Source organism: Vidua macroura, chromosome 2, assembly GCF_024509145.1.
Source record: "Vidua macroura isolate BioBank_ID:100142 chromosome 2, ASM2450914v1, whole genome shotgun sequence".
Lineage (NCBI taxonomy): Eukaryota > Metazoa > Chordata > Aves > Passeriformes > Viduidae > Vidua > Vidua macroura.
In genome coordinates, this window is record NC_071572.1 from 111,205,564 (window position 1) to 111,222,170 (window position 16,607).

Sequence of the window (16,607 nt, forward strand, 5' to 3'; positions counted from 1 at the left end):
ATATTTGACTTTATTTTTTATTATGCTACTCTGATTTGATTGGTAATAAATGAATTTTGCCAAGTCAAGTCTGTTTTGCCCATGACAGTAACTGCTGAGCAATGTCTCCCTGTCCTTGTCCTGACCCACCCACGAGACTTTCATTACATTTTCTCTCCTCTGTCCAGTTGAGGAGGGGAGTGCTAGAGAAGCTTGGATGGCGCTCAGGTCCCACCAAAATGATTGATGCTGCCTTTATGGCCCTACTCCAGTATGACCCTGGCTCTGTTCTACTGGGTGAGCCCAGAAATGGGCACAACACTTCAGGTGGGATCTCTCCAGTGCTGAGGAGACTGCAGAGATCAACTTGGGCCTGCTAGCAATGCTCTTCCTAGTACAGCTCAGCATGCTGAGAAGTGTAAAGTAATTTAAATTTACAATTGTTACATTTTTGAACTTCTGCAACAGATAAAATGTATGTGGGAGTTTATATTTGGAAATATAAAGTAATAAGTTAATTTGGTGTACTCTTCCCTTTTAAAGAGTTGCTGATCAATGTTCCTGATGTATATTGTATATGTAATTAGTTTATTCATTCTTCTTCAAGTTTTTTTTTTTTTTCCCTGTGGCCTCATTCTTACAGAGAACCTGTCTAGCACACAGAGGAAATAAAACTATTTACTACAGAAAATAGGAAAAATGTTACTAATGGAGATGACAATAGAGTTTTTTATCAATTAAAGATTGATGAGACTAGATGGATTAAAAACTGGAGTAAAGGTCAGTTTTTTTCCAAAGATTGGCAAGACCCACCTAGGTGTGCGATCAGGAAAGATTTCAAAGAAAAGGAACGATGATGAAGAGTAAGAGGAATGAAAAAATGAGGAAAGGATGGGATCAGTGATGCAGGAAAAATATTTTCTGTTTGAAAAAAAATGTGTATTGAGTATACTAAAGGCTGTGACAAGGGAAAATAATTAAATAAAAAATTTATTTAGTTTTTGTTAGAGAATTAAAAATATTAAAAAATATAAAAAATAGCAACAAAAATTGATCACTATTGGAAGGACTCCCTGCATTTTTTAATTATTAATTGCTTCCTTTCATATGACAATCATGATGTGCAAATCTATTTTTCATAGGTAGTAAACTGAAGACAGATTAGTTTAGGTGGTTTCTTAGTGAGTCTTCAAACAGTATCAGTTAAGCAAAGTGCAGTGTGAGAACCAATAATAATAATAATTATTGTTGCAAGTGGGAAGGATTAGTAGCATTCTCTAGTAGCGTTCTCTAGCTGTAAATTTCCATATGTGTTACTTTCCATATTTCTTTTTTTCAAATTAATGTCTTTTGTCCTTTACCTCTTGCTACAATTTGAACTGCAAAAGGGACAGACAAGAAACAACAAGAAAGAAACAACAACCATTTTTTCCCAACTCATAAAAAAAGGAAATTCCTCCAATACATGTTTAATTGAAAATTTCGGGATACATTCAGTTGCTTTTGTCTAGACATATGTGTTAATCATAGACAAGTTTCTTCTGGTATATATCTGGTGTATGTGAATGGCCCAAAAAAAAGTCAGATCATGGGGATAAATAGTACCAATGGTAGCAGGACTTCACAAATCTATTATTGTCAGTATCTACTGTTTAGTTAAATATATGCATTTATTCACAGTAGAGTTTTTTTATTCTGTGCATCTATCAGTACTTCCTATGCTGTCATATGTCAGGTGTTTGTTTTTATTTTCTAAATAATATTCTCTAGTACTTGGTGAATATGTCTGGCCACCACTGTGGAGTCCAAACATTTTATTGCTGTGCTTGCCCCCACATTCTTGGAATATAGCTGCAAAAGAAGTTCTAAACTAAGTTTAGTCTAGAAAAGTTAATTTTTATCTTCCTCTCTCTCTTTTGTTGTTGGGTTTTTTTGTTGTTTTTTCTTTTTCCCCATTGACTATAGCAGGGAGGGACTGGCAGCCTCTTCTTAAGAGGGATGCAAATCCACATCCTCCATAAGGGAGAATAATGTTTAGGAAAAGCTAAAGAAGATTAATCTTTGGGAATATCTACCAAAGGGTTTTTTAGTTGACACTTCAGGATTGGTCACACTTACATATTTTGTGATATGCAGGTTCTTTACCCCAAAAACATCCAGAATGACAAGATCCCAGAATGTTTCTCATTGGAAAGGGCCTCTGGAGGTCATCTAGTCCAGCTTGGTTCTCTGACTATGCTAGAGCAGCTTCCTATGAAAATTAGAGGTCTAGATCTGCTGCCAGTTTTTTTTTTTTCTTTTGAATTTGGATTAACTCCAGGATTCTCTGATCTTCTTGCTAAACAATCCCAAGTCTCTTAGCCTCAACTTGTATGAGAGAGGCTCCAATCCTTTAATTATGTGTTTCTGACACCATTTCTCACTAATAGATTCCTTCACAGCATATCTGCATGTGGAAAACTAAGACAAATCCTACAAAAGAGGGAGCATCTGTGTTCTTGTGGTGGAGATTCAGATTGTTTTCTGCTCAGCTGTGTGCGAGAGACATCATAAAACTTTAAGGGCTCTATCATAAAAGGTGTTGCAGCCATCAAGAAGCTTTCTGGAATCCTCCCTGGAATTGCACTAGACTCATCTGGGATGTCTCCTGATACTTTGTTCCATATGTCAATTCCCTCTTAGTGAGAGGTGTGAGTCATCCCTAACAGCACTAATATCTTCAGTATTGATGCACACATTAGTCTTTGACTTTTCATTGGTACTGGGATCAATTGCTAGGTTGATTGCAGATACATTCATCTATCGTCGATGATTTCTTGGCTGTTTTGTCCAGGTTCTCTAATGTTTTCAAGGCAGTGATCTGTTCTTAACTGGCCACTGGAGGAAGATGACTTGCTCTGCTGGCTGCAGCGGGAGTTTAGGGAGTCTGACTGCTTAATGTAGTTAGGAAGAATGAGTATTCCTGTGTTGGCATCTGTAGCCAACACAGCCATCTGCTACAGGAGGGATGATGTTCATTTCTGTATCTATGTAGGAAGGACAGGAGCATCTTACAGCTGTTCTCAGGTGGAGAAAGATCTCTTTTAAAACACCAAAAAGAGAGAACGTCTCTCCATCTTCTGCTGAAATATTATGTTTGAACAGGACTGCACTCTTTAGAAGTTAGAAAACTCTGACTTTGCAAGGAATATGAAGCAGAACCATAAACATGACTCTACCATGAGTAACACTCATTCATGCCACTAAAACACTTCCAGTGTCATGGGATCATTTAGGTTAGCTAGTGAACAGGCAGAACTGTAATGTCACCATCTGCAAGGTCAGGGAAATACAGCTCTTCAGCTTCCTTGAGGCATGGTCAGCTGCAGAAACACACACAAAAATGGTATTGCATTTGGGCAGGCCTGAGTAGAACCTGGTTGTGCAGCAGTGCTAAAAGTGTAAAGTCTGGCTGAGTTATTCTGTGCCTTCTGTCCTTTAGGACTCCTTTCATTCAAAGCTGACTAAAGCCAGTGCATGAAGGTCACCAGCAGTGACTGTGAAGAGCAGTCTCCTGGCAAGGAAAAAGAGTATTCTAGAACTGCTGTACTTTAAATACATAGATGGCCTTGGTAGAGCTCTGTGTTGTTTGACCAGACAGTTTTTAATACCTACATAAGCTTAACTCTGCCTTGGTCAGAAATCTTTAAGTACTGCTACCACACTTATTAGTATCAACATCAGTAGTATGAGGAAAAATTACCTGGTCTGATCTTTGCAGAAGGACAAACTTGGAAATCTGTGTAGCTTTGTTTTGGCTTGCAAGAGGATTAGTATTTATTTCTCACTTCTACTTCAATAAAGTCATTATCTAACATTTCTCACTCACAGTGAAGTCCCATTTAACCTGAAACATAGTTTTTTGTCTTTTCAGTATTACCCTCAATATTATAGAAAAAAAAATTCTAATTCCTGTTAGTCTTTCATTAGGTACATGTGGACATATTACAGCTCTCCATTGTATTATTTTCATTTTCTTAATATTATTTTTGCAGCAGTAGTCCATCAGTAGACCTTCAGAAATTCTCTTCCCAACTGAGAGACTGTTTCTGTCTGCAATTTACAATATATGGCACAGTGTGATGTATGCTATTTTGGAATGTTGTAGCATTTTCTTTTACCATAATTGCAAGGATCAGTACAACCCAGAATAGGATTCATCTTTTTAGAGTGGTGCTGCATTTGAACATATAGTTAAATAATTTCCTTTATAATCCTCAGGGCTCCTTTCCTGCATTACTGTTTTCAAAACATTCATCTCCAGCTTAATACATAAAACTACCAATTACTTTTATCTATTGAATCTCATTTATTTTAATTCTGTCCATCTCTAACCTTGCCAGATCATTTTTCAGTTCTAAGGTTTGCAGCTGTATATTTGAGAAGTATGATTTTTAAATATTTTCTAGGCTACTGTGCTGTGGTACATGTCCAGTTGCATTAGGGTAATAGGAAATCTTGTAATTCCCTGTTGAACAAGGAACCAGACGAACAGACTTTGTAACACAATGTTTCATCTTGACTAATGTGATTTTTGTTTTATTATTTGGAGGGATGGTTAACTATTATTTCAACACAGTAAAACAGTAAAGCATCTTCATAGTTTAAAGCCTGTGTGCTTTGCAAAGATTTGAAACTTAAATTTCTTATGGGAAAGAGAGTCAGGCCTCAGACCTTCTCAGAAAATAAATATCATCTTTATGATTCTCAAAAGACAAGAAGAAAATAAGTTTACTGCTTCTTTAATACAAGAAACAGGCATTACAAACACCCTAGAAGGCAAGTTTTTCCTCTCTTTTTGCATGTTGCTACGTTTCTTCAGTGCTCTGAAAAAGAAAGAAGACAATAGAGAACATGATTGTGAGAGAAATGTAGCTCAGTGCAGAAAATCTGCCACGCAGGAAAGTTTTGTTTATTCCACCCATGAAGGGCATGTAGTCATCCTGGCCTTCGGTTCTCACTTGGCAACAGTTGGTGAAACCTCAACTCAGCAGCTGTGTTCAAGATCATAAGTCCTTGTAAGTCACCTTAAACTCTTTTTCATTTTATCCAGATTGCAGCAAATGGAGAATCGTTGTTGTTTCACTGAAGAAATCACCTTTCTGTTTGGGTTCTCCTCGTAAGCGTCTAAGGCTGTGCGCCCTGATAAATAATAGATAAGGTTGTACAGACAGGTTCTGAGTCCCCAATGCTTTGGCCTTTTCAAGGCAAGCACAGAGTAGATGCCTCTCTTAGTGAGGCTGTCAGCACCTCTCCTGATGAAGGGAGTTTGCTGCATGTCTTTGGCAGATGCATTATGCAACATGCAAAAAATCTGAAAAATTTAAAAAGGAGGAAGCAGCTTGCTGTTGAACATTGTTCTCTAAATAACACAGTCAAATATTTCAGCAGTGTATCTCTGCTGTAAACAGTCTAGTCTTTTCTTATTAGACTGCAAGCCACAGCATCAAGTAGAAGATGGCCAGATGATTAGAGGCAGAAGAAGTATATTTCTATTAACCCCATTTTTTCTTCCTTTTAATCACCAAATATTTAAGAATGCACTGGAATGAAAGTAAAACCTATCTCCAAGGATTCTTACATAGTTCTTCAGTTTCTGAACCTTTTCTTAGTACCTTTTATGAAGCTCAGTATGTCCCAAATTTATTAAGTACATGAATGAGTTTAAAAATTCAGTATTCTCAGCATCCAAGTAACTGAAAACTGTGAAATACATGTTTGGAATGTCTATTTGAGCTCATCTCTGTTATTAATCACTTTCCTAATGGGGAAAAGCCATCATGCATCTGCTAATTGGTCAGACTGTTCCACAGCCAATTAGCCAAAGATCCCTCCACAGTATTGCAACCTTCAGTTTATGTGATTTCTGCTGATTTTGCCTATAAATGATGCCACCTTTAAAGGACACCAATGGTAAACATGTCAGCCAGTTTGATAGGTTCCATAGAAAATCCTAATTCTTTTCCCTCTACAGTAGCATTATCTGTGAAAGTAGACTCAGTTTGAGGACCTCTGTCCCAGGGGGAAAAAGTGATAGCTTCACAAATGCAGTGCTGTGGACAGGTAAGAATTGCCTCCACCGAGAGGTAAAAACAACCTCAGCATATGCCAAAGTAGAAATAGAAAACATGGGATTACTAAAAATTCACACTGCCACCCTTGTGTCCTTGCATGAAAGTAATCAACTTGCGTGAGCAGAAATGAAAGAGGAAGGAAATGGATTTTCTTTCCACTTAAAAAACAACTGAGAAGTTTTAAAACCTTAGGAATTCAGACACCATGCAAGTACGGACTAGATGGGTTAGGCATGAATAGAACAACTGTGTATCAGTCCTTCTTCTTTTTAAGGAAATGTGAATGTTTTGAAAAAAAAAAAATATGAATATTTAGAAGACACAGAATAACAGTACTAGTTTGGTTTGTTCCATTTATTCCCATTCTGTCTCTCTTTTTTCTTGCTCTGGTGGTGGTGGTTGATGCACAACTATAAGCATATTCTGTAGATCATCCTATGGAGACCTTGGTATATTGAATTCATTAGAAGCAAAGAAAAAGGGCCTTCTCAAGTATATCCAGAAACACAACATAAATCGCTTTAAATCTATTTCAGATTATGGTACAGCTTTCAGAAAGTTTGAATCTGAAAATCAGAGTGATTGTTTCAGTTTCATAAATATTAGAATTCTGGGACTTTAGCGTGACCTGAAGAGTATCAAAAATCCTTCTGGTTCCAACTAATGGTTATGTTATTCCCATGAGAGAGGGAAGAACTCCAGCATAAGGAAGACAATTTTGTTGAGTGAATCTCAGGATGGCAGCATATGTCAAGTTAGTATTCTGAAAATATCAGCAAATTACTCTAGAGAATTTGGGGATTTTGTTGTTTGTTTTTTTCCCCCATTCTTCAAATATACGACACAAAATATGACAAAGATGTGGTCATTTTAGATGAAATGGGATTAGAGATGCTTCTGTCTGGCTACTATGTCCAACTGCCTTTTCTTCATGGTATGAAATGTGGTGGTTTTTTTCCATTTTGGCAAATTTCTAAGGTTCCTTTGTCTCTCTGTTATAATTCCTGCTGCAGGATTTTTCTTTGATAACATATGATCATTATATTATTTTTTTTTAATGAAGTACACCTTTGTTTGACTGTGAACAAGGAGGCCAGTTTATTGTGATGGTCATCAGTCTCAATAATTACTAATTAATGCAGCTGAAATACATGACTGTATCTCTTACTCATAATTACCTCAACTATACAAATTATCAAGGTTGCTTGTTTCTGTGTCAGAGAACATTCTGAAAGGAAATCTTTTCCACAGGAAAAAAGAATGACAGGTAAAATAAATGAAGTGTGTCTGCTTAGGAACAAGTGTTTTATGCATAATTATTTCATGCCTTGCAAATTAACTACATCATATGTGCCTGGGAATTACAGAAAACTGAAGTAATGTACCTAGGGCATATTGGAATTTACTATGTAATTATATTTCTTGTTGCATTTTGTATTTTTCAAACAGCTTGCAACATGAGAATCCAGAAAAGTGATGCCAGTGCTGGTATTCTCTGTTACTGCTTTTGGCATATGTGCATTTCCCAGAAGTCAAATAAATATTCTGTTTATTTATCCTTTTACTACTATCTCTGTAGGTATGCAAACTATGGATAGGGTAATGATTCAGCAACGTAGGTTAAAATCCCCATGAAGAGGCCAGAAGGGTCTGTTTGGATTCTAACAAAGTGAAATGTTAAAAACAATGGAGTTTCTAAGAACTTTCCAAAAGAGCAGTGTTCTACTTTTTAGTGTTAAAGTGCTAATTAAATGTAATAGAACATTTTGTATTTTACTCTTTGGAACTTTATTTGAACTACTGTGGTGGAGCTGCTTGCCGCTTGGTACCTTTCGGTAGCTGCCTTCTGTCCAGGCTCCATGGGCTGCTTTGCTTCATCAGCCAGGCTTGGCAGGGTTTTCTGCCATGAGCAAGACCCTGTTCCACTCACTCACAATGTTTGCATATCATGAGTTGCTAGAATTACCCCTGGTTTCTCCACTGTTGCTGTTGTTTCCATCACCCTTTAAAGCAAAATGCACTTAAGATACAAAATGGAAACAAACCAGTTCTGGCATCTATCACAGCTATCAATTTCATGAAGATAAACTGGTGTATTTCTAAACAGATGAGGATATAGAAACAAGAATAAAATTTGAAAATAAGATTCTAAAAAGTCTCTGTGTAAGTGCTCACCTTGTCTAAGCTGTACCAGTAAAATTTGGTTTCCTTGTCATCTGCGTAGACAGGAAACTTACAAATATTCAGGTTTGAAAATGATGGAAGAGATAATTGTTTTTAGACCCAGCACTTTACAAAAATGCTTCTGACAAACAGCTTTCCTGCAAAGGAGTATTATGTTCGTGCTCTTTGCAGCATTTATTGTAAAGGCTGTGTTGATATTTCCATTACAAAACTTTCTTGCAGTTCTTTCAATAAAAATCCACTCGGTAATGAAACATGGAACATCTGATCTCATCCCTTGACCAGTGGTTGTTTTTACCAGCTTTCCACAAAATTGACTGAGCTGAGGTTTTTATATTTTACAAAGGTTAGAAAAGGTGTGGAGGGGAGGAGGTGAGGGAGGGGAGCAGTAGGAATGTAGCTGATGGAAACAGTTTGTATTTCAATTGTAGGATCAAAACGATGTGCTGTTGGCATCATCTGTAGGTCAGTTGTGCTGTAGTGGAATTCTTTACTGTTCTTCTTAGGGCATAAAATTCTACACTTTTTCCCATCTGTAGGAAAATATTTCAACAGATACATAAATCTTTATCACAAGGCAGTAATAACTGAAAATTAAAACAAAGTAAAATACTATGTAAGATGATATACTGCATTATTTTTTAAATAATTTCAGATTACAGGGAGGAAAAAAATCACCACTTCCAAATTATGGCGTGCTGAGAGGCTTTTTGGTTTTGGTCTGTTTGTTTGTTTGTTTTGTTTTTCCATTTTTTCTGCTGTTGCCAAATTATATAAACAGGTGTGGTGGTGAAAAACTTGAATAATTTTTTTTTTTTTTTTTTGGAGGGGAAGGTCAGTAATATGAAATAAACTACAATTCTTATGTCTGCTCATTTGCCTCTGACTAGAATTGACAAGCTGAGAAAGGAATTCTGAGTCCCCATCTACTTGGTCAAAGATAGCAACAGCTTCACTGTTGTGAGGAGTTTTAGCTGCTAAAGCCACAATGATCAGCTTTGCTGCTGTTTGGGGTTGGTAGATGCTTGCTTTATGTGTTTTTTTGTTTTCCTGAGCTTGTTTTTCTCAGCTGTTCTGTCAGCTTTGCATTTTGTGGCTTCTGGTTCACTTGCTTGTTTCCTTTAAGGTTGCTTCTCTTTTCATCATTATCTAGACTTGATATTATAAACTAAATAATTGTGGGGGTTTTTTCTTGTTGTGGCTGGCCAGATGACATCTCACTTCTGTTTGGAATGTGTCCATTACACACAGCCTCAGTCCTTTTGATGTGCCTTGAAGAGGTTCATGGCATGCCTTTATGTTAGGCATGATTAAGTTGCCACCTTTCAGTCCTCAGACCCTGCAGAAGATGAAGCTGAGCTTTAGCTGGCCTACCCTGAAATAATCAGCAAATTCAGCTGAAATTTTCTGGTGAGAACAAACCTAAATGGCAGCCTTAGAAGAAGACAAATTCAAGAGACGCTTTTGCTGAATCTTCACTGTATCTTATTTTGGTGTAAATCTTGGACGGCAATTGGGCAGAAGCATCTAGGTTAAGGTAGCAAAAGAACCACAATAAAACTCTTTATTTATTTTTGTCATTGGAAGAGGTATACTAGACAAATCTAAGAGTCTTTGGAGACTTTGGAAAGAGATGAGAGGGAACAGCATTAGGGACTTGAACACCTTTGTTCAACTGTCTTGATAAATATCATTTTACTTTTGATTTTCAGAGATTTGCTGTAAAAATAGACTCACTGAAGTTTCACACACTATCAGGCCAGACATTTTAATCTAGAGGTATACAGCTAAACTTCCTGAGTTATAGAGGCTTTTTTATTGTTTGCTTAGGAGAATTACAGTGTTTGCTCACTTATGATATTAGTATTTCTATGCTGTGGAATGGCTTGGATAATATATGCAGATTCCTGAAGCAACTTTACTGCGGAAAAATAGAATGTTTGGGAATGTTTTGCCAGTTTTTCAATAGAAAATGGGGGTCAATCTAAGTATAGGTTATAAAATGCTTTCAGTTTTAAAGCCTTAACTAAAGTGACATTTTGAATTTAAGTGAATCTACATGATCCTTCTCCCTCATTGCTTCCATGCAAACAGAAGTGACCGTATTTTTATTTGTAATCAGAAATGGAAAGCCACTATACTCAATTACCTCAATTGTTAAGTGTACTACATATGCATGTATAAGTGGAACTTTCAGTCTATTAGTAATAAGAAATAATTATTTACAAAATTTGAGAAATCTGATATTCCAGTTCAATATTAGTAGTAATGGACATGGGAAAAATCTGTAGGCAAACTATGCAGGGCTTGATACAGGATTCTCAACATCTTTAAATACGTGAAAAACAAGTTTGTTTTGGGAAGGATTTATTTTATGCACTGAACAAAGCTGTGAGGGGGCAGAAATCAAAGTCATTGCTGGGATTTTTAGAGGAAGGCCAGAGTTAATTCAAGTCCTGTAGTTTCTAGGTTTATATATGTTAAAAATCACTTAATACACTCCTCAAAATCTTGCTCAACTCTTCCACTTTATTCCACTGAGAAAACAAACTGCTCTGCATAGACAACTGTGTCCCCACCCCTGTGTTCTAGGGCCTGGTTTCTCTAGGAACCTTCTTGGAGCCTCTTGTACAGCACCCCACGCTTTGTTCACGTGCTGGATCCAACAGCAATGTCATTTTTTTTGCTGTTTTTCAGCTCTGAGGGACAACAGAATCGAGCTGGTGCGAGCGTCGTGGCACGAGCTGAGTATCAGCGTCAGCGACGTGTCCCTGTCGGACGAAGGGCAGTACACCTGCTCTTTGTTCACCATGCCTGTCAAAACTTCCAAGGCTTTCCTCACCGTCCTCGGTAAGTACAAACTGAGCTGAGCAGAAAGAAGCAAGTGTTAAACTCCTCGGGCTCTGGCAAATTATGATAAGAATGAACTTTTCTAAGGCTTGGCAGAAGATAAATGTAAACGTCTGATCCAGTTTCCCCTGATGTTTATTGTTTCATATTGCTGGGCTGAAAAATAACATGCCTCTTACTGTTGGCACCGTGGCAGGATAATGAGTTAGGGAGCACACAAACACCACGGAACGAGCGCTCCATAAAATGGACATAACCTCTACATGCCGAGCACCACGATTGCAGGGAAGGTGCATGTGTTCATCTCCTGACAATCTGTTGGATAGGGCAAAGGGGAGAAAATCAGAAAGCATGAAATCAAAACGAGCTTTAGAGCTTTATCATTTTTCCTTAGCTGTGCATTTTTTTGGCTCATTCTGCTTTCTCTTTTTTTTTTTTTTTTTTTTTTTTTTTTTTTTTTTTTTTTTTGTTGTTGTTGTTGTTTTTTTTTTTGGTCTATAAAGTGCAAATTTTCACTGGGTTTGCCGCTTCTTTTATGCTTTATCCTCTAAGTGCTCTGCTGTTTTCCCCAAAGGTTATAGATACACATAGAAAAGCAATAGATTTCAAGAGATGCCCAGGAAATAAAGTTTCTGCTCGAAGCTTTATATGATTCTATGAATGTCAGTAGCCCAATCAGCCAAAATTGCTATAGTTCACTAAAACACACCTGCGAACCTAAAAGGCTATATGATTTTAGAGATTGATTTTATTTTTTCCTTTTTTCTGTCCCTGAACATGACTCTTTCTTTCTTTTTGTTTTATTTTTATATGTGGATGAGCAGACAGTTGAATTTAATAGAACTAATGTAAGATATTCTCTGTGGCAGTAATATTCACATTAATCCAGCCAGGGAATTGGTTTTGTGCTTAGGATATGAAATGCATCTCCCTTTCAGTCCCTGTGAGACAATTTTACAAAAGTCTTCACAAGTTTGCCATTAAGGACAAAAAGTACCCACTCAAAGCAAAATATTCTGGAATAGCAACTGCCTATGCTTAATCTTCCTTCTGTAGAGAGGCATTTCATGATCTAAACAATTGAGAAGTGCACCAGTTCATGCTTTTAAATGGCAGAAAGACATAGAAAGGTGTTACAAAGACAAGAAAACCCCCAAAATATCTAGCCAATATTTATTAACAAAAGTAGCTTGATCTTTAACAGTCCTTTAAGCTTTACCTTTGTTTTAGGGGAGGGTTTCATTAAGTTTTCCCAACATCATTTATTTACCTTCCAAGAGAGGAAGCTGCGCAGTTTAGGATTCCTGCCTTTTTTCATTTTGTATTTGTAATTTCCTATTTCAAAGGAACATTTTAAACTCTTAAAATATTTGCTGCTGGAGAAGGGAATCTTTGCCACTGAAATGTATTACATCTTTTAATCAGATAAACTATCCTTTTATGTACTAATAATCTCTTTATTGACTGCTCTGCTTTCGATTAGAAAATTTAAGTGTCAAGGTATTGACACCATTTTCTGTCCTGAAAGAGAGGACTAGATTTATTTAAAGAGATATACTATGCAAGAGATTATGCTGCTTTGCTTTTTTGTACATAATCTGTCATTTTGGAAAAGAGATGTAGAAAAAACTGAATTATTAAGTACAGGGCATTAGATCAATTACTGTGACCAAGCCCTTTATCTTGCCACAAATGTGAATGCACCAAAGCACTGTAGCTGCAAGATATAACTGACATTTTTGGAGATTTTTTAATTACTGTCATCAGTATTACTTTAAAATAAGTTATTCTGGTGTCTTCATAAGTTAAATGGATTTATGCGCGCAGTGATCAAAACTTTCCCAATTTTCTTCATGTTTTGTTTTTTGTTCTTGTTTTTTTTTTTTGTTTTTTTTTAATCTTCCATGGTTCACTGAAAAACAACCATTTCCAAATTGAATATTTATGTGTATGATATGTCCAAATCATATGATCTGCTCTGAAGAACTTGTATACAGCTGAAGAACTCTCTGTAGTCGGTGGAGCTGTGATTATACCTCTTGGTGTTTTGATTTTGTTCCTCTGAAGATAAAGTGACTCCAGTATTTATTTTCACCCTCACTTTTCCCAGTCTTTTTTATTGAAGTCTTCATTATTTAGGTGTAAATATCTGTTCTCAACTTAGGTCAGTTCAGCTTTTTGTTACCAGTTTAATGTTTAATTTTCACAGCAGTGCTTCTAATGTGCTTTGTCATCCTGCTTGCTGTGCTGAGCAGTTTAAATATTGTAACAAATCAGACTAGACCTGTGTGCAGAATATACAGGGATAAGATATTTATTAAAATGCAATCTGTTTCTCTTAGAAAATTTCTTTCTTTATTTAGAATCAACTACTATTCAGATTGATGGATAATTTACAATAGGAAAAAAGTTTAACTGACAAGGCATGAGGAATTAATTATCCTGTTTCCAGAATTTAGAGCGTATGAAGAAGTGAACGTTAAGTTGGTTGTGCATTTGTGGCAGCAGCTGACACCATCAGAGACATTTTGCTTGTTTGCTTGTTAGGTGTTCCTGAAAAGCCACAAATTACTGGATTTACCTCGCCAGTTATGGAGGGAGAGAGGATGCAGCTCACTTGCAAGACATCTGGTAGTAAGCCAGCAGCTGATATCAGATGGTTCAAGAATGACAAAGAAGTTAAAGGTATTTAAAAGGATTTTGGTGTCATTTGGTCCAATTGTCAAAAACTGTACATTCTGTAGAATTATGTTTCTTTTAATCTGTGTTAGTAAAGTTGCTCCTATTGGGTCATGAAATGAGTAGGGGACAGTACACAGATGAAGAATTGATTGTAATTTACTGTAGTGGTCATATAACCATCTTTTTATTGTTTTCTTCAAATAGTAAAAACTGATGTTTTGGATTGCTCAGAACTCTGTGCAGCATAATAAACTCAACTGTGAGGCTTCATAGAGAAATGTTTTCTGGATTATTATCACAGTCAGACCACTCATCCCTGATATTTTCCCTTTTCATTTCTCTTGTGCCATTCCAGCATGGGGTATGTCTGATTTAGTTAATTCCCAGATTTATGTTACACTCCCCTAAATAAATGTGACCAGGTATGGCAGAACAGGAGAATGTGACCAGGAGGAGACAGGAGAATGCACTTCCCATAGGTGACCTATGGAGTCTGCTTTGCTGAGGGAGAGCCAAGATGTAGCAAATGAGGGAATCTCAGCTGGGAAACTCAGAATCTCCAGCTGAGGCAAGGATGCTGGCAGTCTGCAGCAAGGAGGAGGGAGAAGATGGACTTCAAAGAGTATCAGGAAAACTTCACAGGGGCTGGGGGGAGTTGGACAAAGTCTGCTGTAACTGAAAAGCCATTGAATGATTAAAACCAAAGCTGACAACAAGGATTTGCTTTCAAGGATGCAGCGAGTTAGGAAAGAGCTGCATATAAAAAGCTGTTTATTTCCTTTCCATCTTCTCTTTCACTTGGTATGCTCTTCACTTAGAGCTTAGTTTTCTACTCCATATTCTTAGAAATGCTGGAATAGTTTTAAATCCTCATTGGTGAATGAGTGAGTGAAGAGAGCTTCCTGATGCAGAAGGCTGTCACACCTCCAAGCCAGTTGAGGTGCCCATTATAAAGTAGATGGATAAAAAAGGATAAGGTATTGGTATTTATTCATGTCACCCCTATTCATTCTGCTCTAAGACTAGATGAATAAAATATTCAGAATCCACCTTTTCTGTGCAGCTTTAAAAAACAAAAACAAACAAAAAAACACCCTTCATTTATCTGATTTGTCTAATATTTTGGATTTCATTAGCTCAATAAACTGCCTCAAGCAAAGTTACAGAGTTAATTACAGAACCATTTATCTTCCTTTACTATTCTCTACCACAGTTCAATGTGCAAAAGCAAAGCTGTTGTATAAAGTTTGTGAATAAAGGAGAATGCAGATGATTGCCTATGGAATCCTGTCCATGATAGAGGTGTCCTTATATTTCTAATGAAAATGAGAGTAGTATTGAAAAGAACAAGCATTTCAGACTGGAATAATTTGAAATGTGCAACAAGAATAGAAAATGAGTAAACAGAGACTAATTCTTTTCAGTACTGCGAAATTTGAGGAAATTGATGAAAGAAAGGCAACATCTAATCAAATGCAAGTAAAAAGAATTAAACAGCACAGCTAACATACCTGGCACAGCATAGATTGTGTCCTCCAGAAAAGATGGCATGATGAATATACATATTCAAGGCATGTTAAGATTGGAAATAACTCCAAGAGTCAATACTATAAGAGAAATACTGATACAGTTGGCCTCAGAGCAAGGCTACACATATTTGAAAATATGTTATTTTAAAAATTATGTTCTAAAATCTGGTGTAATACCTTTGTCTTTCTTCAGCTGACAAGTACTTGAAGCCAGTAAACAATTTGCTGATTTGACTCTAACTAATTTATTTTTCTCAAGAGTTCCTAAAGGGATTTTAAAAATACCAACCAACCAAACAAACAAACAAACAAAAAAACAGGATAGGGGAAAAGGGTGTATAAAAGGAGTATGAAAAAGAAAAATAAAGGGGAAAAAACCCCCAACAACCAGAAATAGGAGGAAATAGGAGGAAAGTATTGAGCACATTCATTTCAGTTAAGTTTTCTAGGTCTTCTGAAGAGCACATTGCCATTTCTCAAAGGTTAGAAATAAAATAACCTAACCAGTCTGCAGTGGCATCAGCAGAAGTTACATTAGCTTTGTGCAGTGTAAAAGGTGAAATGATAAATCTGAGAAAATAGATATGAAATGATATGCTAATGCAGCTGACATTAAAGGTTAGAAGTTCGTCTGTCTAGCACCAGTAAATCCAATTGTGTTCCACTGTATTATACATGCTGCAAACGAATATAAATGATGCACTGAGATCACAGTTGCACCAAAGGGGAAAAAGCCACTATAAAATTGTAGCTCCACTGCTATGACTCAAAAAAGAAATCATCATCTGATAAAGGAATAGTGTTTGATAAAGTAAGTGTTAGTAATGAGAGAGACTGAATGTGAAGCACTGAGTGCCACACCTTTTAGTTGAGTGTTCTGTCACTCATATATGCACCAACGTAACAAAGGGATCTGCAGTTTAGCATTCTGGTGACATTTCTGGAAGATTATTAAGAGCAAAAATACTGGAGAAGCTAAATGCAAATTTTTGATTTTGAAATTACCTATTATTTTCAACAAAATTTGTTACATGCTCTTTCAACAAAATTATATAAATAATTTTTTTTTAGGCTTCAGGAATATTTTGAATGGATTTTCTTTTTTGTTTCTTTTCCTAGGCAGATTGGATTTTAAAACTAAATAAGCTCATTTTGTTGCAACAGGTTAAGATGCTTTGAGTAAGTTTCTTTAATTTTTGTATACACAAAGATTTCAGAGAGGCACTGATCATCGTCTTGAGAAACCTCTAAAACAAAGATGATTTTTTAT

General features: G+C 36.5%; 1 protein-coding gene across 3 annotated transcripts in view; it reads left to right on the forward strand.

Moving 5' to 3' along the window:
* CADM2 (cell adhesion molecule 2) overlaps positions 1-16,607 on the forward strand; it is a 573,509-nt gene that overhangs the window by 445,189 nt on the left and 111,713 nt on the right. For all 3 annotated transcript variants that reach the window (XM_053969852.1, XM_053969854.1, XM_053969853.1), the window contains 2 exons: positions 10,974-11,126; positions 13,674-13,811. In XM_053969852.1, coding sequence (XP_053825827.1) covers positions 10,974-11,126; positions 13,674-13,811 — 291 coding nt within the window. The remainder of the gene's footprint in view (positions 1-10,973; positions 11,127-13,673; positions 13,812-16,607) is intronic.